Source organism: Conger conger, chromosome 15, assembly GCF_963514075.1.
Source record: "Conger conger chromosome 15, fConCon1.1, whole genome shotgun sequence".
In the NCBI taxonomy this organism is placed as follows: Eukaryota; Metazoa; Chordata; class Actinopteri; order Anguilliformes; family Congridae; genus Conger; species Conger conger.
In genome coordinates, this window is record NC_083774.1 from 28,787,661 (window position 1) to 28,814,548 (window position 26,888).

Here is a 26,888-nt window from a genome sequence, read left to right on the forward strand (position 1 = left end):
ACAATGCAAACTGAGGAAAGTTTGGAAAGAAACTGTTCAGTCTTAATGGGCAGCCTAAAGCCTCGTGGCTATGGTGCTTGACTGGAACCTGGAAGGTTGGTGGTTCAAGCCCCAGTCCAGTCTATATAGGATCAGTGCAGCTCTTGGGCAAAGCCCTAAACTCCCTAAACTTGCTTCAGGGTGGATTGGCCACCGCTTAGTCAAATCAAATGTAAGTCGCTAATTAAAGCATCAAACGTTGGGTAAAAGTATCAAACGTCTCTCCTCTGTCAACTGCACAAATAAAAACGACCCAAAATGGCTGAGGGAGAGTTTGGAGAAATTGGGAGAATGTACATATGTGTATATACATGTAAAATATACATATTGTACAAAATGACAATCAATGTGAAGCAAAGTTTCAGTAGCAGCCATAGGCGAATACAAAGTCCTGTAATTATCCTTCACTAATCAGATGTAGGGGTGTTGAGGTTCAATTGAAATATCTTGCGATAGATATTTACAACCACTAATAATATCGCACCTGCGTCTACAGGAAAGCGATTAGCAGAAATTATACCAGCCAAGGCATTCCGGGATGAGGCCAGAATCTGTTTATAGTACTGAACTTGCTAAAAGTTTTGCCCATCTATGCATTACTCATCAATATCACAGAATCAAATTCCACAGACAAACACGTAACCAAATTAACCCTTTACAGTGTGAGGTTCCCAAAAAAAGGTTGATGCATCTTTAAAAATAATTTTTCAAGCCAGCAATATGAGATATGACAATCCAGCAAAGCCCCAAAACAACTTGTCTAATGATAAAATAAACAGAAAATGTGTTTGTTTGGGCGCATAAAGCATTTCTTTTTCCAGCCTCTCAGTTTCTTTTCAAACAAAGACATTTTCCCCCTTGAAGTGAATTTCAGGAACAAATAACGCATCACGTTTAAAAGCATAAAGTAGTACTGATAAATAAAATGTGTATAAAAGGTAGACCAGGGAAGGCAAGAGCAAGGCTAAAACCAGGTAAAAGCCAAGCTAAGACAGAAATTAAAAACTTTTTTCAAAAAACTATACATATATAATAAATGTGGTAATCGTAATAATATAAATAAATAATATGTATATAAAATAAAATATCGATAAAAACAGTGCTATAAAACTTACCTAGGTTAAAAAATGATTTTTAAAAACATGCTAAATTGTGATTACTAAGAACACCAGGGAAGCCGAGTGTGAATTACAAAACGGGTTTACGATTAAAATCCAGAAAACTACCACTTTAAACATACAAACATAAAAAAATATAATATTAACACGGATAGATACAGCACCACAATAATGCCCAACTAAGAATTCAAGTCTGCAAATGCCCTGCCAAAACAGCTATACCACAATTGTGTGTGAACAAGCATGCTAATTCACATGCTATGTAAACAAGAGGATTTCAGCACAGCTGTAAGATTTGCCTTAACAAGCTCTGCTGAAGCCTGAGCTAAACATACATATCGTTCTTTGAATAAACAGAGAATACAAACTATTCAAAACACCCAAGCATTAGTAACGGGGAAACATTTAAACTATAGTTCACTTTTTATTAATGCAGCCGCAGAAAATCCTGAAGAAAAAAATCCATGCGGTCAGCGTGTTGTGCTTCGAATTGTAAAAGACACAGAAGACTCCTGCCGCCCCCTACTGGTTCATGATTGATGCTGCAACTGCATCACACCGTCACTGCAATTGTACCGTTTGCTTGTTTTTGGATATGTACTTGAAAGGGCGGACATTTTTAAAGTCCATTTTTATAGCATGCGGGGAATGGTTGTTTGTCAGTTTATTCAATCAGGTTTATACAAACGCAATTATACTTTGGGAGTTGACCTAGTGATATGGCCATTAGTCGGATACTGTACCTTCCGCCTTCCAATAAATTAGTCATCCCTCTTCGACACAATGTGGAAGGTCTCTCTTATAATCTGCTGCTGCATAGATTCCGCCCGACTGTATATACGCATATAAACCATGTGTTTGGGCTACTAGTGCATACCGGTGTCATTCTACTTTAACCTACTTCTGTGAACCCCAATTGAAAATATAGTGGCGTTACATTCCACTGTAGTTGGCTAATAATGTTACTAAATTAGCCAACCACATTAATGGGAGTGTTTTCATGCAAATAATAAAATTGTACATTACGATGGATGAATGTTGCACTTTATTGTACATAAAGTACGAATAGCCTTTGAAACGATTTTTCCCAAAATCATATCAGCTGGCAAACACTGCTGGCTAAATGGACACGAGTCAATATACTATGGCAATGAGTAGGCTAAGGCCAAACTATGACAGCGATTCAACTTACACTATAGTGGTGCTCAATAAAAGACGGTGCCATTTAACCACATCGCCCGGAAGAAATGACGATGTTGCAAGTTTTGCAAAAGTATGAGGGGTCTGGTTTGAGAGCATGATCCGATACCCTCACCTGCTCTAATCTCTACGCGCCCCGAGATACTCTGGGAGGCTTGCTCTTATAGAATTGCCAGCGCCTTGTCCTCGTTGGGGATGTCAAAGAAGACGTACTGCCAGGTGGTTTAACTAACTCAGGGGTCGGCAACCCTGGTCCTGGAGAGCCGCAGGGTGTGCTGGCTTTCGTCTCCACCTTAAAATAAGCAGCCGATTCAGACCCAAGAAACCAGGTGAGGTGAGTTAACTGTGTAATCAACGGCTTTCATTGATCAATTAATGCCAAGTAACAACGAAAGCCAGCACACCCTGCGGCTCTCCAGGACCAGGGTTGCCGACCCCTGAACTAACTGGACTGCTCATTAGGTTAATTTATTGGGGAATCAGGTGTACTGGTACTGCAGCTGGTGAGCTACATCCGGAGATTATGACGCTGCTTTGTGCTTCTGAAAATTGAGTTCGGCTTCAAACACATGACATTTAAGCACGTTAGTAAGCTAGCAACGATGTTCCTTTTCAATTTAGCTAACATGTAATACCAAGAACTACGTCCGCCGAAAAATATAGCTACGGTAAACATGTACAGCGAAATACACATCGTTTGTTCGGCAATTAACAGAAGAAGATTGCGGAAATGAACATTTTCCGACGCGTATTGATGATGTCACCGTAAAGAACACAAACAGCTGTAATGTAGCTTGCTAGCTAATGCTACAAAGGAATATACTTGTTAAAAACTATGCCACTCGGATGTTCAAAACGCGTCCATACTGCGAATTTTTTAATTAATTTTTTAAAAATTTTTATGCTGCGAATGAAGAAAACGAATCTTATACTTTAGCATGTAAGTTGTCAGGCTAGATTGCAATAACAAAGACAGCAACAACGGTTTAGCGAACAGAGGTTGTTAAAAAACTTTTTACATAAACACAACAACAGCCTAGAGTTGTTATTTACACGCAGTGTCGATACATTTTGTTCACATAATGCGCAAGGTAAGTTTTACAAAACCGTTGTGCTCTTATCTACATCAACAGAATCGATAACGTTGACTGTTTACAGTTTTAAATATTTAATTTAGCTAGCTAGCTAGCTATCTGAATAGCAAGCTGCAACATCGGCTAGCTTCAGATAGCTTACGTTAACTGTTACCCGATAATTTAACAACCTTGCTATCTAACTTACCTCTTCCTCTCCTTTATGTATGTGACACAAGTGTTGGCAAAATAGTGCATTAACTTGTATCATTTCTTACACATGTTATAACATAATTGATACTGGAATAGTCTCCGTATTGTTATATCATCTCCGTTTATTATTTATTATATTAAACTAGTCATTACAGTTGTCAACTTGAAAAATTGAAACCCATTTACAAATGAGTTGCCATTAATGCGTTTATTTTACACTGTCAAATATACTGTATTCTACTATAATGACTGAATTTGAAGTGCACAGATTTCTTGTTTTCATAGTAGTTTATTGTCTCCTAAAAATGCTTGTCCGATTGTAAATTTTACGATCACTCATAGCTACGTCTTATTGTCTGAGAACTTAAATTAATTGATGGCCTCATGAAATGTCGAGTATTGTGAAAGGTGTATAAAGAATATCCACTATTGGTCAGTTACAAATGCAATGGTGACCAAATCGGTAACGGCCCGGCCAAAAACATGCTGTCAAAGTAGACCCGCTTTCAGTATCCCGATTATTATATGCGGTTTTCTTCCCCATCTTTGTCCTGCCTTTCATTTGAATGTCAAGATATAGTATTTCCTCGAAGCATTTGAGAATTTCTGGGTTGGGTCATTTTGTTTACGTATCATCTTTTTCGTTTCCACATCATTCTGCACAATAATAATAGATAGACTAGGCATCCCCTGCGAATTAGCCTAGTTTTTCCATTCCATTGGTTGTTTACTTGAGACCGATATCACATTTAGAGTCGAGTTGGTAATCATAAATGACCGTTTTAGTAGATTACATATTTATCTAAAGAGTACATGCAGATCTATAATTACCAGTAGGTCTAGATTAGGCCGAGTCTATGAAGGGTCACATTGTTTAGTTTACATGGAGCTTCTTAATTAAGAAAACAAAATGTACATTACTTCAGTTGACCTAAATGTATCACTCTTTCAGTCCAGCACTTTAACTCTTAATTTAATAATATATGCCAAAAAATAAGTTTGTACTGTTATGCAGTTGCAGGTTATGGTTGAATGTCGCCTGTATTTAGTTCTGTTCTGGTACAGAAGAAAGCTGTCACATAAAGCATGTTTACTGGGAGCCTGATGAATGCACTGGGTAAAACCGGGAACCCTCCCAAATCTGGAGCAACGACTGAAGTAAAAAGAGCTGTTATGGGTTTTACTCTGTGCAGTTACCCAGCTACCTGAGTAACCCTGCTTTGTGATGCAGGCCCCTGATTTCCTGAACCATTCTCACAGTTCCTCTTTTTCCCAGGTGCCCCACCATGGCTTGCTAGGATTTGCAGAGTCATGGATAGTTTAGCCGAATCATGACCTTTTAGGAGGACCATGACATTGGCGGGGGAGCTCCAGTCCGTTCTCTTTAGAGATAATGCCTCAGAGGAAGAGGGGCCTGGCCCCTGGGGCCGGGCGCAGGAGGCTCAGGGCCGAGGAAGATGTCTTCCCCTTCAACTCCCTCCCGGTGGAGTGTCAGCTGCACGTCCTGGCCTTCCTCCCAGAGCTGGACAAATGCAACGCCGCGCTAGTCTGCGTTAGCTGGAGCCGGCTCATGCGCTCGGGGAAACTCTGGAGGGTGGCCGACTTCTCCCGCCGCGGGGCCTCCCACGCGGGCCAGGAGGGGCTGCTGGTGTCCAACCGGGAGTTTGAGCGCTGGAAGGCGTGGGTCAGTCACTACGTCCACCACCTGATCTCCAGGGGGGCCAGCCTGCTCACCCTCCGGGCCAGCTTCGACCTGGGCGACCGCTACAACAAGTGGGGCGAGCTCCTGTCCCACCTCCTGGACAGCGTCCACTGCAGAGACCTCAGCCACCTGGACCTCAACTGGACCTTCACGCTGCTGGAGCCCCTGGACCTGCGGCCCCATTCCGGCTCCGCCTCTCACCAGGAGAGCGTCACCAAGGCCGACCAGGTGGAGAACTTCCAGGTCCTCCTCGCCAAGCTGGCCCACAGCTGCCCGCGCGTGACCAGGATGCGCCTGCACTTCGACTGGTCGGAGACGTCAGCCTCGCTGCTCGGCCAGTTCCGCCACCTCCGCGTCCTGGAGCTCCGGTACTTCTGGGTCTTCAAAGGGGTGAACCCCGGCACCCTCCAGACCCTGACCAAGGCGCTGCCCAGCCTGCGCTCCCTCACCCTCCACGTCCTGGTGCCCCTGCGCAACCTGGGCGTGTCTTACACGCTGGAGTCTGACTCGCTCGAGTTCCTGGACGTGTCGCAGAGCCGCGGCCTGGTCTTCTCCCGACTCCGGCTGCCGGCGCTCCGGGAGCTCCGGGCCAAGAAGGCGGTGCGCGGGATCACCCTGGACCGCCGCACCCGGCTGAGGATCCAGAGCAGGTGGCCCTGCCTGTACCAGGTGCTGCGGGAGGGGGCGCCCAAACTGCAGGCCCTCAACAACGAGAGGCTGCTGCCAGGCTGGAGGGAACAGGGCTACCGCGAGCTGACCGTCATCCTGCAGCAGGCCTGCTACTGCCTCCAGCACCTGGACAGTTGGTTGTGGTGACCGTGTGGCGATCCGCCAATCAGCTAATCGCAGTCATAGGTCCCCCCACCCCCCCACCCCGCCGTGGGGTGGACCGCTCACCTATAGATCCAGTCGGCAACGCGCCATAGGCATGTAGGCGGAGCCTTACAAGGAATAAAGCAACCCTGCGCCTGCCATTGCTCTTAATAGGGAGCCATCATAGATAATGGCTATTTTAGTATTTTAATAATTAATGTCAGCACGATTCATTCAATTGTTATATATAAAGACCAGCGGTGGTATTTTGCCAAACATTTACTGAAAAGGACTCGAGTGCTGTCCTTATGCAGTTCCAGAATGAACAGATGATCCAACTCGCTTGAGGGTATCGCTCTCTGCCCTCTTTTCTATCTTATTAAATGAACTACATTTATGATCCATAACCTTGTAAAGTAGACAAACTAGCCAGACTGCCTAGTTCATCAAAATTTCTTCAATTTAACTTTTAACATCACGTTGCAGAAGCGGTGTTCACGATTTAATTTTATAGGTTAATGTTGTTGGCTGTTGTTCGCCTTGGGTTTCTTGGCAATTAAATAAAAGTGCAAATGCAGGGTTTAAACCTGTTTTATTGTGGTATTTAGACAACCGGTATATTTCAATATCTGACTACATTTCGTGCTTTTAAAGACTTGTAACTGTTCATTTGGTAATCGTTCATTTCCTATGGAAAGTCGACCAAGCTTGCCCCCTCGGTGGTTGAGACTGAAGAGATTATGACGTTTTTGCGGGCGGGTCAGCTCTTGCCGACTGGATCTATCGATGAAGAGTGTGCTTGAAGCCACGCCCCGTTTCTGGAATGCACCTGATGATGTTGTTTTTTTTTTGTTTGTCTTTATTCCATTCCATGTGTGATTTGTGGTGATAGTGTGTGTGTGTGTGGGTGTGTGTATGAGTGAATTAGTCTTAACGCCTTCAAAAATAACTGAAATGTAATGCTTCTGTTCACTTGAATCTTATCTTATTGTCCTTTTTTTTTTTTTTTTGTTCTCATCATTCCAAGCAATTATTAGGACATGTTTAACACTTGAAATAACAGATTAGGATACCAATCAATCAACAGTCAGATTTGTGTCAGATTTCCCTGTTTTCATGCAAGTTTCATGCAAATTCAGAAACTTCTAACTTCTAAACTGGTGGACTGTCAAGTACTGTTATGGCTAATTGGTACCTTTAAAAGTTGAGTAAAGTAATGATGTTAACGTTGTGGGAATCGTGTCCTAAACTATACCATGTTTTCCTGACACGCTGCTACATAAAGTATATGTAAAGATGGATAATATCAGGGTCACTCTTCATAACCTGTAGAAAGACGAAAGAAAATAATTCCTCAACTGGAACATTGCAGTATAGTCAGTGTGCAAACATCACTGCTTGTGGTTCATCCTGGAAATGTTCCCTTCGTAGGCCCTGAGAAAAACATTTTGCAACAGGGCATCAGTTGCAATTTCTGATTCTGCAAACTTTTGGAAACTTTCTTCATGAGTGTGCATAGCTAAATTTCTCTAGTACAGTTGAAATTTATACTATTTTTTTTTTTTTTTTTTTTTTTTTCATTCTTTTGTTCAGTAAGGAAGATTGATAACATATCGTAGGTCTCCATTCCCTTACAGTTGCAATGTAGGTTCTTTCCTAAATCTTGACAATAAATGACTGTGTTTTAACATATCCATGATCTGAAAAGGTCTTTGTAAGTGGCCATTGTCACCTGCATAGAGATGCTTCGTATCCGGGTACAGTGGCCAGCTAGCCAGAAGTAAAAAAAAACTAAACTTTGTGTGGGTGGTATTTCCACCTTTCGCCACAAGGTGTCTCAACATAACAGGAGTTCTATTAGCACTTCTATTAGGAGGAAAAACTTTTATTCAAAGGGTTAAATCTAAATAATGACTTGAATCATGAAGGTAAATGGATATGTTGTTGGTATTTAGTTGAAGAGCTCTTACACAAAGAAAGGAAGAGGAGCCACCATTCTTAGGTGTTCTTTGTCGTTTTTACTGCGTTGCAGTCCAAGGCCATGTCTGAAACAGTGTACTTGCCTACTATTGGTTATACGAGTTGTGTACTCAATAGTACGTAAGTGTACTGACCCGGACACGGCTCAAGTGAGTTTGAATGAATTACGACTGGAAGGAGCACCAGAAACAAAAGTCCACCACTAGAGGGAGAAAACATCAGAAAGGTTTCTGTTTAATCATACTCATTTTCTGAGCTTCCAAAAACGCTCACGACTGCCATTGAAGAGTAAAATTGTGATCCAACATGCACACCATTGGGGCCCCTGGGGATGACAGAGCTGATGAAAGTCACTGAATGATTATTTTGGAATGATCATTATCAAAAGATATTACTCATTCAACCTATCATTAATCTTTATTTTTGAATGTTGCCACCAGAGCACACAAGTACAAGTAATGTAGTACAGAGTAATTTTGTCGGTCTTGTTGATACATAATGATTACTGATTGTTTCTACTCACACACCATCTCAAATTGGTTTCAGTCTGTGGTTCTAAAGATCCATTTAAAAATACGTATTTCATATTTCATATATTACAAATATATTTACATCTTACTACAGAATTCATTTCTTATGGCTAATGAATGGTTATGATTCTTGCTTTAGCTGGCCTATCTGTGACCAGATAGTGCCAGTAGTGGGAAACGCTTTCAGTTGTCTGTCAGATTAGATTAATCATTGGCATGTTCAGATAAAAGCCATCAAGCTCACTGTAGCTATACATTTCCCTTAAGAAAAGCAGACGTCCTTAACTACTGAAATAAGTTTTAGGGCTCTTGCGTTTTTGGATACTTTGAGAGCCGGGAATGGGGACTGTCACGCAGACCGTAAATGAAAGTACAAATCACACTATACAAACATTAACTGGAAATACAAGATAAAACACCCGCATTTATATCTTGGTACAAAGGGCAAGCATTTTAAACTTTGTCCTCTAATTATCAAGTCACGGATTGCTACTGGAGACAATGATCATAAACTCCAAACATGCCAGGCACACAATCTCAGTTACTTGTTTTCAAAAGATTTTTGTCTTAGGTTTTTTTATAGGTATGTGCTTATGTATATGGGTATTTTGTATTTTGTAAAGTTGTATTCAGTCTTAGCTCCTGACATCAGGCATAAGCATTGTATACTTACTGTAAAGTACATGTACACCTCTTATCACCAGTATGTTTGTTTGACTTAACAATTATCGACATGGAGACGGTTTGTGCTGTGCTCTATTAAGTTATGATATCAAGGACTTTAACAGGAAAACAGTCATGTGTTTTACTCCTTAAATCAAAATCTGATTTCTTTAATCTCTTCCAAATTCAACCAAGAAACCTTCAGGTTGTTCATTCCATGATTATTGAAACCACAACCAAACAGGATTGATCAGGCTTTTCTTCCTGAAAAGCAAGAAATAAATGGTGTGGTGTGTGTTCATTCCATACATAAGTGTAATTTGCATCCGCTTTAACACACTCTCCTTATAATAAGGCACGCTCCCAAATTTCAGGGGTCACACAGGCCTTTCAGGATCTCTGAGAACAGTTGGAATGAGGGGCACTAAGAAAGGTGCATTGGTTTGAGGCAGCTGATCGCACCAAAGGGCTGACGGTATCCTACATGAGGGACGCAAAGAGCCAACAGGTTGCTCCATAAGTCCTTTGGGGTTGGGATGTCAAGGACAGGCTCCTTCTACAGTTACCTGTCCATGTCCGGTAATTAAAAGCTCTTTCTCCGCACACTTTGTGAGAACCAGAGCCGCTGTAGCACAGGGACAGAACTCTCACCTATAGGAGCGCAGTGGGGGGAAAGGGGGCCGGCTGGGGCAGAAGAGTTTCCAGATGTGAGGGAGGGAGGGAGGGAGGGAGGGTTGAGGTGGAGAAACAACAGGCTGTTTGCGTTTGAGTGAACGTCGATCTCTCTCTCTCCCTCACTCTTTCTTGCTCTCTCTCTCTGGCTCCCCTGCCCTGTCTCCACTTCTCGACTGTTAATACTTAACCTAGTAACAATTAGTGCGGTGAGATTGTATGCCTGCCTGTACAGTGCCTGTGAGTTTTATGGGAGGTCAGCGGAGAGCCTCCTAAGGTACATAGTCGGTTAGAAACCTAAGGAAGCCAGCAGAAGTATTTTCTTTTCGGACAGCCCTCAGAAGGCTCAGACATGTCCAAAGGAATTTTCATCTCCAAGGTGCTGGCAGTGTCCATCTCAGTGGTGACGGTCTCTGCCGTGGCCTCCGTCGTTGCCATGATCACCATCTTCCAAATTCAAGTGGAGAACAAGCCTCCCGTCCGCCCGCCAACTCCGCCTGTGACCACCCCAGAAACCACTGGGCCACCGCCGAACATGAGGCTCCCCAAGGACCTGGTTCCTTTCGACTACAGTGTTTTCCTGCAACCTTACCTGTACGGGGAGGTGACCAACATTACCAACCAGACTTTTGAGCAGAACATTGGGTTCTCTGGAGAATCCACCGTCAAGTTTAAATGCGAGAAAGCCACCAGCAGGATCTTCGTCCACAGCAAGGACCTGAACGTGACCTTCATGCAGGTGACTGATGTGAACGGATCGAACATTCCCATTAAGGAACATATGTTTCATGAAGATGGGAGCAATTTCTTGGAAATTGTGCTTAGTAAACGCATGAAAACTTCCAGCATCTACCAACTCCACACCAAATTCAAAGGAGAGATGCGGGACGACTTGAGCGGCATCTATGTCAGTCAGTACCAGGAAAATGTGGATGAAAAACGGTAAGGACACCTTTTTTCAGGAATGCATGTTTCATGCTACTCCCCTGTGTTTTGAGTATGTGCAATATTTACTGAGGACTGACCACATACCAACCAGAGGGGATGAGGGCTATAATAGTGAGATTAAATGGGTTACAGTCGTGAGATTATCTTAAATGTTTTAAATATCTTAAATATTTCAGATATTTATCTAAATGTAATGTGATTTTTTTTTAAATATCATGCTGTTTGATGAACGGGTGAAAAGAATGGAAATTAGGGAAATCCTCTGCTCCCATTACAGGTTTTGGTAAATTAACATTGGCATCACTAGCCTTAGGTCAGCACTGAGACATCTTTGTGATTTACCTAATGGTAATCAAGATCTTCTTCTTTAAGAAAATGCAACTTCTGTGGGAGATCTTGATGTACTCTTCATTTTTATCGGATAACTCCTATGAACTGTTCACTAAAAGGTGTTTATAGGATATAATTAGGAGATTATGTGTGTCATATTTCCTTCCATGGGAATATCACTGCAGTGTTTCCACTCTTTTCCAATGTAATAGACTGAGATTCCAATGAAATAAGATGGAGATTACACTGAGCATGGTCAACTATCCCATGGAAAACAGTGATTTTTTAAATCTCAATATTACTAATTGTTCAGTTAATTACCCAGGAGAAAAGAAAACCATAGCCAGATTAGGATTCCATGGGCAGAACTGATGGTCCCTGCTGTGGACTATTATATTTGATGAATGAGACAATGAATTGTCCATAGATTTAACATGGGGAAACACAATACTAACTAATAAACCAGGCTAGCTTCTCCAAGTTTGAAGCATTCTAAAGTTCAAAATGAACATGGGAATAACAACAGGCCATTATGTCCAGCAGTGGTTTCATAGCCAGGCAGCTGATATCAAACTGGGAGTAGCTGCAGGCCAGCCAAAACAGACCAGCTAGGTCGGTGTACATAAAATTGACTGCAGTCTAGGACAGCCTATTCTGAGCTGCTGATGTGGTTGGCTAGCTACTATGAGCTAGTAAGGCTTGGGGCCTCGGTTTTCCCATCCTGCATTGCATGAAAATATCCCCGTCATTTTGCTAGCCAGCGCAGATCATTAGTTGTGTATATTCCTGTGGTCGTATGGTTGCTGTTTCTGGAACTTAAAAAAAAAATTCTTTTCGAATTCTTTTCCCCTTTTCTCCCAATTTGGTAGCCAATTGTACCCCGTCTGATTCAATTAGAGCTAGTATTAGATACACCGCCCACACCCCATCCCTCGGCGGCCCGAAGGAGAGCGACACGCCTTCTTCCGTCTGCATGAGCCGTCTCGTCTCATGCTCGTCTTCCGTGATTCCAAGGCGCCCGAGGTGCTTTTTGTTGTGCGGCGATCCACTAACCCTGCCAAGTCCCTCCCTCTGGAGCAGCGAGCCAATTATGCTGCTCCACGTGAGCCGGCCAAACTTGGAATCGAATCCCGGTCCCCGGTGTGCAACTGCAGTGAACTGCAACCGCAAGTCCGCTGCGTCTGTTGCGCCACCGCGGCCCGTCTCTGGAACCTTTTTAACTTAGCAAGCTGGGTTACTTTATTTTCCACTCTAACGTGTGCTACAATATTAGTTAATCATTCCCAGTTCTAAATTAACCCAACCTAAATTAATTATACCACTCCTCGCATTGAATTGATACAGAATCAGTCAGAAAATGTCATTTCTCTTTGAACAAATGACTGAAAATTATAGGCAAGCAGCAGCTACAATGGTATATGCTTGTGATGATAGTGATAGGATGACCAAATTCCAATCCTTGTATAAGATGCCTCCCCTTGAAATTACACCTCTTGATGTTACAGTTGATGCCTCAAACTATGTAGCTAAACATTTCTGTTAACGTGAGCTGCCGCATAGCATTTGCTAAGTTAGATGTTACCTCAATGATAAAAATGAGCACAGTGAATCACAAAAAAGTAATCTGAGTGAAATGGTCGAAAGCCGCAAAATCCTCAAATAGCATTTAGCTTCTTCTTTTTTTATCTGCTATTTTTTTGAAAGATTTTTTTCTTTTTTATCCCAGATTTATGGTTGCTAGCCAGATGCAACCTACGGATGCAAGAAAGGTTTTCCCCTGTTTTGATGAACCAGCTATGAAAGCTGTGTTTCGCATCACCATCAGGCATAGAAAACCGAGTATAGCTCTCTCCAATTCAGAGGCAAGAGGTAAGAAAGAAATCCTGTTGTGCTCTTATTGTGAAGCATTGGTATAAATTATTTTCATTCCTCCAGTTTCCTGCCATTTAATGTTTTAATCGTTATCCTGCATGTCTTATCACTATTTCCTTAATGTGCAACTTCACAGTTCATCACATATTCCAAAAACCTGGTTGTCACAAACTCTCACAAATTGTTGGATAAAACAATTAACTTTGAGTTCGTTTTAGTTTAAAGCTTTCTGCACGAATAAACATTTTCTCTCTCTTTGACTAGGATCTCCCTCAGTGGAAGAAATCGACGGGGAGACATGGTATAAAACTGAATTCTTTCCAACGAAAATAATGTCGACTTACCTCTTAGCCTTCATTGTGTGTGACTTTGTACCAAAGGAAACCAGCTCTCTGAGGACTACAGTTAGTGTATGTTACCTTGTTTCACCTATAATATCCTTTGGGTTCATATGTCTATATATAATAGTACATAATAAACATAATAGTCATGTTTTTCCACAATATTCTCAGCCATTCATATCTTTTCAAAAAAATCTGTTGCTTTTGATCCTTCAACTTTCACATAAACATAGCTAATTGTTTAGCAGGGCATTAAGGGCATTAGGTTCCATCAGGAATCACGACACTATACATTAAGAGAAGGGCCTTTCATAATATGATCAAGACGTGTCTATAATCTTGACAAAGATAGGTACATTTTCCCCTCAAATAAATACAGGGGTACAGTATAATTTTAAATGGGTACAATTGCCATTTTTGCCCATCAATGTACACTCAATAACCCATAATAACCCAAAGTGAAAACATGTTTTTAGAAATTTTTGCAAATTAATAAAAAATCTAAAACTGAAATCTTTCATATACATAAGTATTTAGACCCTTTGCTGTGGTGCCCCGAATTGTGGTCAGGTGCATCATGTTTTCTTTATCCTTGAGATGTGTCTAGAACTTGATTGGAGTCCACCTGTGGCAAATTTAATTAATTTGACATAGTTTAGAAAGGCATACACCTGTGTATATAAGGTCCCACAATTTACACTACGTGTTCCCAGGCGCACAATGGCCTCATTAATTATGAAATTTACAAAGATTTGAAGCCCCAAGACTCTTCCTGGAGTTGGTTGTCCGGTTGAGTGGCTAGACGGAAGCCACTATTGAGTTAAATATGACAGCCCACTTGGAGTTTGCCAAACACATGTAAAAAGATTCTCTGGTCTGATGAGACAAAAATTGGATTGTCATATGACGCTGAGAAGCACCCCCATAGCATCATGCATTGGGGGGTGCTTCTCAGCAGCTGGGACAGGGAGAATTGAGGGAAGGATGAATGCAGCCATATACAGAGAGGTCCTTGAAGAAAACCTGCTCCAGAGTGCACACAACCTCAGACTGGGGCGAAGGTTCACCTTTCACCACGACAATGACCCCAAGCGTACAGGCAAGATAACACTGGAGTGGTTACAGGAACAAGTCTCTGACTGTCCTTGAGTGGCCCAACCAAAGACCAGATTAAACCCCAGAGAACAACTGTGGAGATACCTGAAGATGGCAGTTCACAGACACTTTCTATCCAAGCTGAAGTTTGAGAGGATCTGCTGGGAAGAATGGGATTAAACTGCCGAAAACCAGGTGTGCAAAGCTTGTAGAGACTTCCCCAAGAAGACTCGAAGCTGTAACTGCTGCCAAAGGGGCTTCAACCAAGTACTGAATTAAGGGTCTATACTTACTATATAAATGAGAGATTTCAGTTTTATCACTTGGTCATTATGGGTTATTGAGTGTAGATTGATGGGCAAAATGAGAAAAAAATCAAATCTACAACACACTAAAGTGTGCAAAACGTGAAGAGGTCTGAATACTTTCTGAAGCCACTGTATATAACATATGTCTCTTTCTCTGATACCAGACCTATGCCAGGCCTGAAGCAATACTGGCTGGACATGCTGACTATGCACAGTCTATCACTGGAGATATTCTTTCCGTATATGAAGAGCTTTTTGGCATACCCTATCCATTAAGTAAACTTGGTAAGTCCTGGTGTTTATTGAAGATAATTATTTAAAAAATGTTAGGGGCAGGGCTGGCATTGAATTCTATGCTGTCTTAATTTTTATTTGCAAACAAACAGAGTTCTGGCATTAAAAATATACAGTACAGTATATATTCCTTCTAGTCTAGGATCCTCCAGATCCATTGCTGCATTGGTGCAGTACTGTACATATCATGAACTAGTCAAAATGCTTCATATTTGTGTACATTCTGATTATAGCTCAATATTTTGTTGGTTTTGATTATTTTTATGACATACAATATTGATGCTCAAACATAATTTCTATTAAAAGCCTTAACTTAATTTTAGTCCTTGCTAAATTGAGCTAACATAATTATTTAGGAAATTATTTTGAATAGTTTCATCTGTGAGATAAAAAAAAAAAAGAATGATAGCTATGAGGAGGACATAAAACCCTGTTTTATAGTAACTTTGTTTTTGCTTGAGTCATTTGACGACATCGCTAAGGGAATGGCCAACAGATGTGGCATCGTGCTGGTGTGTTCACATAACACATCTAATTAACTTTGCTTTTTTTCCACTGCAGGTCAGATCGCCTTGCCTGACTTTGCTGCTGGGGCCATGGAGAACTGGGGTCTGATCACTTATCGGGAAACAGCCCTTTTGTATGAAGAAGGGATCTCTTCCACATTCAACAAACAGTGGATTGCCACAGTCATCTCTCATGAGTTAGCTCACCAGGTATGCCCAATTCAGCCACCATAAGTCACAGTGACCTTTGAACCCTTTGATGTCCTATATCAAAAAGGAAGGCCCACCTGCTACAACCCATGAAATCCAGTTTCTCATTTGTTTTTGAGTCAAATCAAAATCAAATTGATTGCATTTGTAAAAGCATTTGAATTAATGTTATAGTCAAAAGCCATGCTCACATTTGATAAAGTTGTTGTTTTTTTTCATGATGGAAAACAGTGGTTTGGAAACCTGGTCACAATGAAGTGGTGGAATGACCTGTGGCTGAACGAGGGATTTGCAACCTACATCTCGTACCTCGGCGTCGATAAAGTGAATTCCAGCTGGAACGCTGTATGTTACCTGTTTGCATTCGCGTTTTCAGTGCGTGTGGTGTGAAACATCTTCCAGCTGCAAGCTCTGTGCCGTCATTTAAAGGACTTACGTTTCCGTGTGTTCTCGGCCATTTTCAGAAAGATCTGATGGTCCTCAATGACATCCAGTCCGTCTTTCAAGTAGACGCCCTTGCCACCTCGCACCCTCTCAGTTCCAAAGAGCAGGACATTCGGACACCGGCCGACATCAGCCAGCTGTTCGATTCCATCACATACAGCAAGGTTCTGCTCAGATCCACTCATCCTGTTTTTCTGTCACTCAGTTCACTCCACAACATAGGCGTAACCGTACAGCTTTTGCACATCCATCTGCTATGGTGTCGACCAGTGTTGTGGTCTGGTTATGATTACATGGAGTAGTTTGTGTTGCTCATCATTTAGTTGGGTTTGTGTTGCCATTCAACTAGTTGGAATTACACTCATTTGCTAATTTGTTCATTTGCCATGTGAATTCATTTTACAAATCCTTGCAGACAAAATCAGTAATCGATCATTGTTAAATACTAAAGAGCAATTTATAAAATATACCATTATACACAAGTAGTAACATCATTTAATAGTTGGTAACATCCAGAAATATTGTATGAATAACTACTTACACTTCTTTTCTTCCTAGGGAGCAGCTGTATTAAGAATGCTATCTGATTACATTTCAGACTCTGTTTTTAAAGAAGGCCTCCGTGTAAGTAAGAGTCAATCAACCATTTTCATAACAGATGCCCATTTTCCTGGATGATAGTATGTGGCTGAAGCATGTTATCAGTTTGTTTGACCGAATGTTCAACAAAGCCAAGCTATGTAACCAGCACACCATTCTCTCTCATTCATATCAAAGATTCTCATAATACAACGCATTTACAGTGTGACGTGTGCATATAATATATTCTAAAATCATCTTCTTTTTTTCCAAAGTCCTATCTAAATGCTTACAAGTACAGCAATGCTGATTACAAAGACCTTTGGAAACATTTGCAAGAGGTAGGATTAAAAGCCAAACTGTTGCAAAACCTATGTGCTCTGGCAAAATACATATGCTGGGATGTTTGGCATAATGAGCAAAAACTTGTAAATTGTATTTCTAAGTGAGTAAATGGTACAAGTGCTCCATGCTTATAATCTTTGGGGCACTGAAGCATTGTTGTGAATAAATCTTGTTTTAGACTTAAAGTAGGTGCTGGACAATAATTTCACTTCCTTGAAATGGCCGTTTCCAGGCTGTAGTAGCTAACCAGGGACGGCAAGAAGTTGAGGCGGTGATGAACACGTGGACAGAGCAGATGGGCTATCCTGTCCTCACCGTTGACACCATTTCAGGGAACATATCCCAGCAGCACTTTCTTCTCAACCAGACCTCGGATTACAAGTAAGTCTTTATCTCTGGGGGAAAAAATAGCAGATAATCATTCATCACGGTTGAATTACTGGAGCCAGACTCCAATAATTCCCCCAAATTCCCCTAAACTAGAGTTTCCGGAAACCCCTGTGGTTCTGTGAATTTGTTTTTTTTGTTTAAAAAAAAAATAAAAAAAAAATGTCCTGGATGAGGTGGAAGAAGATACTTCAGGTGGAGCTTAAGAGGCACACATGCAGGCAGCCGGTCTGTGGGGGTATTATTTTATATTTCTTTACTAGTGTAATACTTTGATGTGTTATGTCTTCATTACCTGAGACTGTATGTACTGCTTCACTTGACCAGGTCTCAAAAGAGACTTTAAATTTCAATGAAACAAACCTGGTAAAATTAAAATATATATTTTTAATAAAATGAATGTAAAAACACAGTCATCTGGCGCAGTGACTGCAAAGAGGCAGCACGTCTACACATGTGATAGTCTGTGCTCTTGGTTCGAGCCCTTCGGCATTGGGACAGGCTAACAGATTGGGCAATCCCAGCTGGGAGAAACAACGTGGAATGGGAAGCGGGGGAAAGGTTCGAGCCAGGACTCACATGCTGTGAGCTGACCAGAAGCCCATATGGCTGACCCTGTGAAATGCTTTGGCTCACTCCCCTGGGGATTGCAGGCTCGATTCCAGGCTGGTCTCCACAGGGTACTGCTCCCAGTGGACGGTTAAAGAGAAAAACAGCCTGATGGATGGATTTGAGCAGAATGTTCCGGGCTCTCCCATTTTTGGGATCAATTTTTCTGTTCTCATGGCAATTGGAATGTATATAATGGACCCCCCCCCTCTCTCTCTCTTTCTCTCTTTCTCTCTCTCTCTCTCATCCACTTTTAGCTACCTGTGGCTTATTCCGATTAAAGTTATGAAGGCTGGTGGAAAAGTGCGTGATGAGTTGATGAGGAAAGGTTCAGGTAAGAAAGAAACTGTCCAAAGAATGGATTAATTCAAAAGATAAAGCCTTTTAATTGACAATACATCCCTGTCATGGTGGTTCAGGGTTTTGCATTTAACCACAGAAGGAGGTTTTAATCCTAGGCATTGCCCTTGAAGCCTTGCACAAAATGTATTTCATCAGTGCATACTCAGCTGTATAAACCCAATTGCACTAACAAGGAGGTAAATCTTGTTTCCAGTGCATTCCACATATCTATAGCTACCCGTTTTCCCAGCCTTTGGCAATATTGCTAAAGTGCATATGCCTATGCAAATAGCATCAAGATATGTTAAGTAATATAAATAGCACTGTAAGATATGTGAAGTAATACAAATAACACTGTGATATGTTAAGTAATAGAAATAACACTGTGATACATTCAGTTCTACAAATAACACTGTAAGACATATTAAGGTTCAGTTCAGCACTAAAAAAGGGAAGAAATCGCAAAAAATAGCTGAAATCATGGAATCCGTGACACCCCTGACTTCTGTGACAAACACCCAGCCTTAATTATAATCAATGGGGAAAGAAGCGATCAATTTTAATCAATGTTTACCCGAGACACGTGAAAAACATTATACTGGCCAAACACTGGAAATTGTAGTTGCTTCTCAAAGACAATGCCTAACGGAAGACTTGCATATTGACATAAAGCCCAGAGAAAATATGTTTTCCCTAACAGCTGCTCTCTTTACCTCACAGACTCGAAATCAGCGTTTATCGCTGAAAAGGATGAGTGGGTTCTGGCCAATGTCAACTGCACAGGATATTTCAGAGTCAACTACAATCAAGAGAACTGGCAACGACTCCTTCAGCAGTTGAACAACACTCACAGTGTAATCTTTTTGTGTTTTTTTTGTGAGCACAGATAGATTAGATGTTTGTGTGTGAGAGGGATCCGGCTGGACCAATATCACAGCAGTGCCATGAAGATACAAAAACAAAATGATGATGAGCGCCTCACAGCAAGGAGGTCCTGGGTTTGAATCCTGGTCGGCCGGGGCCTCTCTGTGCGGAGTTTGCATGTTCTCCCCATGTTTGCGTGGGTTTCCTCCGGGTACTCCGGTTTCCTCCCACAGTCCAAAGACATGCAGGTTAGGCTGATTGGAGAGGTCGCCAGTCCATCTAAATTGTCTAAATTGCCCATAGGTATGAGTGTGTGAGTGAATGGTGTGTGTGCCCAGCGATGGACTGGCAACCTGTCCAGGGTGTATTCCTGCCTTCCGCCCAATGTATGCTCCAGCCCCCCTGCGACCCTGATCATAATTTGATGAGATTTTATTTAAATTCCACTATCATCCAGGTGCAGGTTTACAAACTACACAGTATTTAGACTCTCACATGAATGCTGCCAGTCCTGTCTCTAGTCATTATTATTCTTTTTGTCAAGGGTCTCAGCCAACCAGAACCATGGTGTCCTGAAAAATTATATCTACCTTAAATTCAGCATATAGGCAGTCATTGTTTGGGCATACCGACATTAGTCGGTTTGCTGTTTAATATATATTGTTATGTATACAATCAAATCATTAAAGTTGAATTTTTATTTGTTTTCAGGAAATACCAGTCATCAACAGAGGCCAGCTAATAGATGATGCTTTTAATCTTGCAAGGTAAGTTTTGTTCTGATATGTTAATAATAATAAATAATAATTTGTTATTTATCTGATGCTTTATACAAAGCGCCCTACAGTTGATTAGACTAAGCAGGGGAAAATCCTGTACCTTACCAGACAAGGAACTTTAGCCACTTGGCTACAGGCTGACAGTACAGTTCTTTCTGACATGATTCCTGGCTGAGAGTTCCAGGTTTTGGCTTACTGTTTATGTTCACAGAAACTCTGTTTCATGTCATGATATTCACAGAGATTTAAGTCAATCATCCAAAATATTACCAACAGTATATTTGTGAATGTCACGATGTTTTATTTGGTTTGCCACACATAAGTGGACAATTGACAGTTGTGAGAAGGGTAGATAAAATACAGAAGGGAGCAATGGACCATCTTTGAAGCTGTATAGCTTGAAGAAATTGACAGATAGATAGATAGATACTTTATTCATCCCGAGGGAAATTTTAGGCATCCAGTAGCTTATACATACACACATATACACAAATATCTCACACACATAAAGATCAAAATCACTCACAGAAAAGTAAGAAATAAAGTGCATGTGAAGTGATTACAAAGGCCTGGTAGGGACTGGCCCTGTGATATATTGAAATATAGAGGCAATTCAGAAAACTTTAGGTAGACCTGGGTCAATGTTTGAGAAGAACAAACTATGCCCAAATTACGCTAATGTCATTCTTCAAATAGGTTTACACTGGACAGAAATATGTGTGGGATTTGAAGCCAGGGCTTTATTATTGCAATGTCTGAGAATTATGAGACTGAGCAAGTGTTACAAGTTGCTACCTTGCTTCATCCCATACGCAAGTGGAGCATAGCTCATTGCAACATTTTCCATTCATTCTCACCGGCTGTGATAAAATTTATGTTAAAAACATAATGCTTGCTTATTTTTATTATTCCAATTTTAGGAAAATTTTAACTGCAGTCAGATCGAATCCAGACCCTCGTCTTACGTGACAAAGTCTGTCGTTTTATTTGAAATGTTATTCAAATTGATGGCCTGTCAAATGACAACTTCTGTGTACATTAACTTACATGGTCATTCTTTTCATTTTTCTTGTTTTAACGTTTCTTTCACAAGAATTGTGTGAGTCCAAGGAGCAATTTCCTGGAAACTGTCACAGAGAAAAAAATACAGGCAAATGCCCCAAGCACACGGATTACAGCATTGGATTTACAATTAAATTCTGTTCTCCGTCTCTCACATAGAGCCAAATACATCAACATCACGCTGGCTTTGAACACAACAAAGTACCTTTCTAATGATACAGAGTACATCCCATGGGAATCTGCCTTGAGAAACCTGGAATTCTTCATCCTCATGTTTGATCGCTCTGAGGTCTACGGCCCTATGAAGGCAGGTCACTTCAACTGAAATGTTTCGCCACCATGCCAGAAGTGTGCACTACATCAGTAAACCTTTTGTTAGTATGGAAATGGTTGCTGTTGCAGGATTGTCCAGTTACATTCCTGACTCATATAATGATGGTGGAAAGATTCTTCAGAGTAATTAACTTAATTCATTGTCATTCAACCAAACATTCATTTTTATACTGAACACACGATTACTCAAACTAATGGATATTCTGACTATATTGAATCTGTACCTCAATCACAACTGTTAAAGCGAATAATATGAACAAAAAACCTGACTACTTTTCATCTTGTTTCTAGGCGTACCTCAGGAAGCAGGTTTCTCCACTGTACAACTATTTTGAAAATTACACCCTCAGTTTAACAGTTCCTGATAGTCACCAAGAACAGTAAGTAGGGTATCTTTTAGTAGCAGTCCCAAAACTCAGCCAAAAAAATGAGTTCCAAAATATAATACATTCCAGCCAATACATATTGTATGTCTTACAATATATATTGTATGTGGGTCCTGAGACTACAGCCAGATAAATTTACTTCTATTACTAATTTTACTCTATTAATTATGTTCACCTTGGTCAGCCATCCTTTCTGTTTAAAATGAGACGTTGTTTTTTTAATCACCACAGGCACAACCAGATCAATGCCATCACGGTGGCTTGCAGCAATGGCTTACCCAAGTGTACAGAGATGGTTAAAAGCGTATTCACTAACTGGATAGATGACCCAGTCAACAATACGTAAGTATTGTAATGTAATGCAGTTCATTTCAACAAGTTAGCAGAAATCTGGAGGTTTTCTGTAATGTATTGCTTTTTATTCGAATCAATTTATCCACTAAATGTGCAGTTGGCTCAATGTCATTTTTTCTATTGGTGTCTTACACTGACCACCAGAAATCCAGTCCAAAGACATGCAGGTTAGATTCAACAGTAAAGTTGAATCTCATCTAAATTGCCCCACTACACTAAAATGGATTGTGTTGGCCTTTAGTGTGGCTTTATAGCCAAGGCAGTAGCATGTGATGAATTGTTGGACATTTCTACCATCCAACTGTGCTGGAGTTAGCCATGAACTATTATCCCACAAGTTTTAGCTATAGATGGTGTGCCATCCTCCTTCCAGGATCCACCCCAATTTGAAGTCCACCATCTACTGCAACGGCATCGCCATGACGGGGGAGAAGGAGTGGGATATCGTATGGCAGAGGTACCAGGACGCCTCCATCGCCACCGAAAAAGACAAGCTGAGATACGCCCTGTCCTGCAGCAAAGACATCTGGGTTCTCAGCAGGCAAGAACCACGTGGCTCAAACACATGTTGCTTTCTTCTATGAAGCTGTATAAGTTTTACAATGGTTTCCTGCCTCTGTGTCTCTCCACCCAACAGATACCTGTCGTATACTTTGGACGCAGTCAAGATAAGGAAGATGGATGCCGTGTCCACCATCAATTACATCGCCAGGAATGTGGCCGGCCAGTCCCTTGCCTGGGACTTTGTCCAATCACAGTGGTCCTACATCAGCGAGGAGTTAGTCATCTTTTCTGTTTACATCTCTGTCACCCCTGTCAGAGCAGTTATTATGACCAATATCTGCGGTTATTGCATATATAGGCCTGTGTCTGCCAGTATTGTAAACTTTCAACCTAGCTATTTGATTAGCAAATGCCAACTTAATAACATCCACACCAAAGGTTGCTTTGGGCCATTTCCTGATAACCCATTTGCATGGCTACATTGCTTTGCTTATTACATATTTGATAGGCATATTAAATAGTTTGTTTCCTAGCAACCTTAATAAAATTGATAAAACTCCCTTTTCAGTTATGGAGGGGGAATCATGTCATTGGGCAGCCTTATTGAGGGAGTAACACAGAGATTCTCCACAGAATTTGAACTCCAACAGGTAAGATAATTTTATGGCGTAGCTTAGAGACCACTTATCAGCCTTAAGTTACTATTTTCCTCTGTAATCTCTGTTCAGCATTCTTTCCCTTTTCTGTTAGCTATGCAAAAAAACGAATTAAAAAATACAGGGCAAATGTGAAATTTCGCTTGGAAAGCATGGAGTCTGATACGATGACCCTGTAGGTTCAGCTGTTGGTGGGTGGGTTGGTGTTTGTCTGTTTAACGACACTCTTTCCTGTCCCCACGGACGTGGTGCAGCTGAAGCAGTTCCAGAAGGACCACACGGCGGACTCCCTCAGTTCTGGGATCCGCGCACTGCAGCAGGCCATTGAGAGAACTCAGGCAAACATCAAGTGGGTGAAAGAAAATAAACCGATAGTACTGGACTGGTTTCGGGGACAGGCCGCGGAGAGCCAAGGGTTTTAACAGCGAAGCGGCAAAGGCGCATAAACGAGAAACAGATGGGAAGTCAAGACGGCCATGCCACTTGAAACCGACAGCTGTGTTTTTGTCCTTTCTGATGGTTTTTTGAAATTCTTCCGTCTCTTGAAAAGTTCTGGAAGTGGCTTTTTCTATGCGAAGGACTGATACAAAATTAACGAGTAAGAGTAATGATAATTGAATGAACATATGCAATAGATAATGTGTAACTGAACTTCAGAACACCTTCCATGGATGAGGACTAGGATATAGCATAATTCCTGAAGTACCATGTGACTGGGTTTCATTCCATTTGTGATTATGGAATAGCCATATTTTTTATTTATTTGTAGGCCTACCTAACCTTACATAACATGTTCATTTGAAACTTGCTCTTTCAGAAATATTTGCAATGTTTACAGAAACAAATTCACAGCTAAAGCACGTTGTGAAGTTGAATTACTGAAAAATAACTGATATTTGAAATTGGACACTGTAGCCTTATAATGCTGCATCTTTGGTTTTACTTGTAAATATACTAAATTCTGCATAAACATGAAAATATGATTGTAAAAAAAGCTTTTTATTAAAATAAATTAATGGCTTACATGTTTTTGAAGCCAATGTAATTACTTGAGTTGTCGAAAGCTTATTTATAACTTGCTGATTTCTGTTATGATTTTGATATAGAAGGATAAACTGCTTAAACTACTGAAAGTTTGCTGGACATATTTATTTAATGGAAAACATATGGTATATAAAGAATAATAAACAGGCGGTAGAATGTTCAGGTCCCATCAATACCAAGCCAATATGATCTAATCTATCTAAGAAGTTGCAAGCATTCATTTAGACTGAATAAAGCTAGTTTAAGCAATTGACATCTAACAGCTAACTACAGAAAAATACAAGTAAACAACATAAAAAAATGTCTGTTAGTTTAACTGAAAATGTTACTTTTTTCAAACTAAAAAGCTGTACTACGGACATGGTATCAGAGCAGGAAAGATAACAGACAGGGCAAATATGGGAATGACCAGGCAAAGCAACAAGTGGCTCTAAACAAGTGGCTCTAAACCAATAAAACTCAAGTGCAAACAATGATAACCAACAGTGCAATAATGGCACACATCCTAAAAGAATAGACTAAATAACAAAACAAGACACTCAGACTCATCAAATAAAACACAGAAAACAAAGAAGAGAAACCAAACATGCAAAAATGGAGAACACTAGGAATGGGGAAAAGGCGAAACTGTGACACAGTGATCTTCATTCCTGGGCAAGTATCATGAAGCAGGATTACTGGGAAACCAAATCTGGACTATTGACTGAAAAAGACTTGTTGTGGGTTTTACTCAGTGCAGTTATCCAGCTAACCCAGTCATCCTGCTTCATGATACAGGCCCCTGGTCCTGATTGGGCTGCATGGTCTGCTGGCGTTGTTTTTGCCTTAATATTAGGCAAGGTGTGTTGACTGTAACCGTGTGTTTTAATTGATCAATTAGGTGCCGAGTCACAACAAAAACCAGCAGAACTGTGTCACGAAGCAGGATTACTGCTGGATAACTGCACTGCGTAAAACCCAGAACCGCTCTTTTACTTTGTAAACATGTTCCAGACTTGAGAGGGCTTTACTCAGTACAGTTATACAGCTGACTCAGTGAACCATGCTTCATGATACAGGCCCCAGGAACGGCTGCCCTTGCGAAGACAAACAGCCTTTTTATGTCTGATACAATCACGGTATTAAAACAGATGAAGCGGAAGAAAAAGGCAATGTGAGCTGAACCACGCGAGGGAATAAAACCGCTAATATAATAAACGAAACTGAGATAAGATGTTTATGACTGTGACAAATTGTCGGCAAACAGACCGAAACGTGCCAAGCAGCTGTAGCAGGGTAATTGCAAAGGGCAGCGGGTATGCACGCGATCTTGTTGCAACATAATGATCGGGTGAGCCCGGGTACGCGCAACTGTGCTTTTGTGGCCTTATTGAGAGGTGGACTGTTTGGTTGTAATAATGGAATGGATTTAATGATTTGTAAATACTCAGTACTTAGTTCATTACGCCTCGTTTACACAGTGCTCTTTCACCTCCATATTATAGTTGGGCTCAATTTGACCCCATTCAGTGTTAAGCTTTTTCATCTTGATACTGTATGATTTTTCCAATTTAATTATTAATGATTAAATAGTAAACATGCAATAAACATAATGCTATGGTTTCATAAACAATTTTGGATGTGTTGTGTGGGGTTACTCTGTATAAAATGTAAGAAAGTATATATTTTAAAAAATAATAATAACTTTTGATTGTTATGAGTTTTTTTGTAATTCGGATAATTCTGGTGGCACTTTCCCATACAGGTGCCAAACTTTCACTTACTGTATCATAGGCTCTAAAATGAATTTTTCATATTCATGGTTAAATTGCTTGTAATTTGAGAGAAAAAGGCAACATACAAAGTTTCAAAACATTTCTATTGCAATATTAATTCCTGGCTTTCGGTGTCTGTTTCAGTACTGCACACTGATGTCCCATGTCCCTCTGACTGACTGACTTTTTCACCATTACTGTATCTTTTGATTCCTATTACTGGATCTCTCTCATTATTGATTAAGAGATTGCAAATGGTAAATGGTCTGTATTTATATGCCGCCTTTATCCAAAGCGCAGTACAATTGATGCTTCTCATTCGCCCATTCACATACACATACACACACACACACACACACACATACACACACACACACAAACAGTGATTGGCTGCCATGCAAAGCACCAACAAGCTCGTGAGGAGCTATTGGGCGTAAGGTGTCCTGCTCAGGGACACCTCGACACACCCAGGGCGGGATCGAACTGGTAACCCAACTGCCAGATGACTGTTCATACCCCCTGAACCAGTGTCATCCCCA

The 26,888-nt window shown here is 41.0% G+C and overlaps 2 protein-coding genes across 4 annotated transcripts; both read left to right on the forward strand.

Moving 5' to 3' along the window:
- The first annotated feature begins 2,548 nt into the window (after positions 1-2,548).
- On the forward strand, positions 2,549-7,850 carry si:dkey-12e7.1 (uncharacterized protein LOC557553 homolog). Of its 3 annotated transcripts, none has more exons than XM_061221169.1 (2): positions 2,549-2,686; positions 4,920-7,850. In XM_061221169.1, the coding sequence occupies exon 2, from the start codon at positions 5,037-5,039 to the stop codon at positions 6,159-6,161; it is 1,125 nt and encodes a 374-aa protein (XP_061077153.1). In that variant the 5' UTR covers positions 2,549-2,686; positions 4,920-5,036; the 3' UTR covers positions 6,162-7,850. The 3 variants fall into 3 exon arrangements, with proteins under 3 accessions (XP_061077153.1, XP_061077151.1, XP_061077152.1); XM_061221167.1 differs by lacking the exon at positions 2,549-2,686 and adding an exon at positions 2,880-3,448; XM_061221168.1 differs by lacking the exon at positions 2,549-2,686 and adding an exon at positions 2,881-3,025.
- Positions 7,851-10,293: 2,443 nt separating this feature from the next.
- Positions 10,294-24,753, forward strand: anpeplb (alanyl (membrane) aminopeptidase-like b). Its single transcript, XM_061221166.1, has 20 exons — positions 10,294-10,945; positions 13,008-13,150; positions 13,418-13,563; positions 15,062-15,182; positions 15,753-15,907; positions 16,139-16,252; positions 16,372-16,515; positions 16,910-16,975; positions 17,206-17,271; positions 17,508-17,656; positions 18,529-18,605; positions 19,334-19,467; positions 20,189-20,244; positions 21,478-21,625; positions 21,943-22,031; positions 22,269-22,379; positions 22,765-22,932; positions 23,029-23,169; positions 23,464-23,545; positions 23,806-24,753. Exons 1-20 carry the CDS (start codon positions 10,356-10,358, stop codon positions 23,971-23,973), a joined length of 2,868 nt encoding a protein of 955 aa, XP_061077150.1. The 5' UTR covers positions 10,294-10,355; the 3' UTR covers positions 23,974-24,753.
- The last annotated feature ends 2,135 nt before the right edge of the window (positions 24,754-26,888 follow it).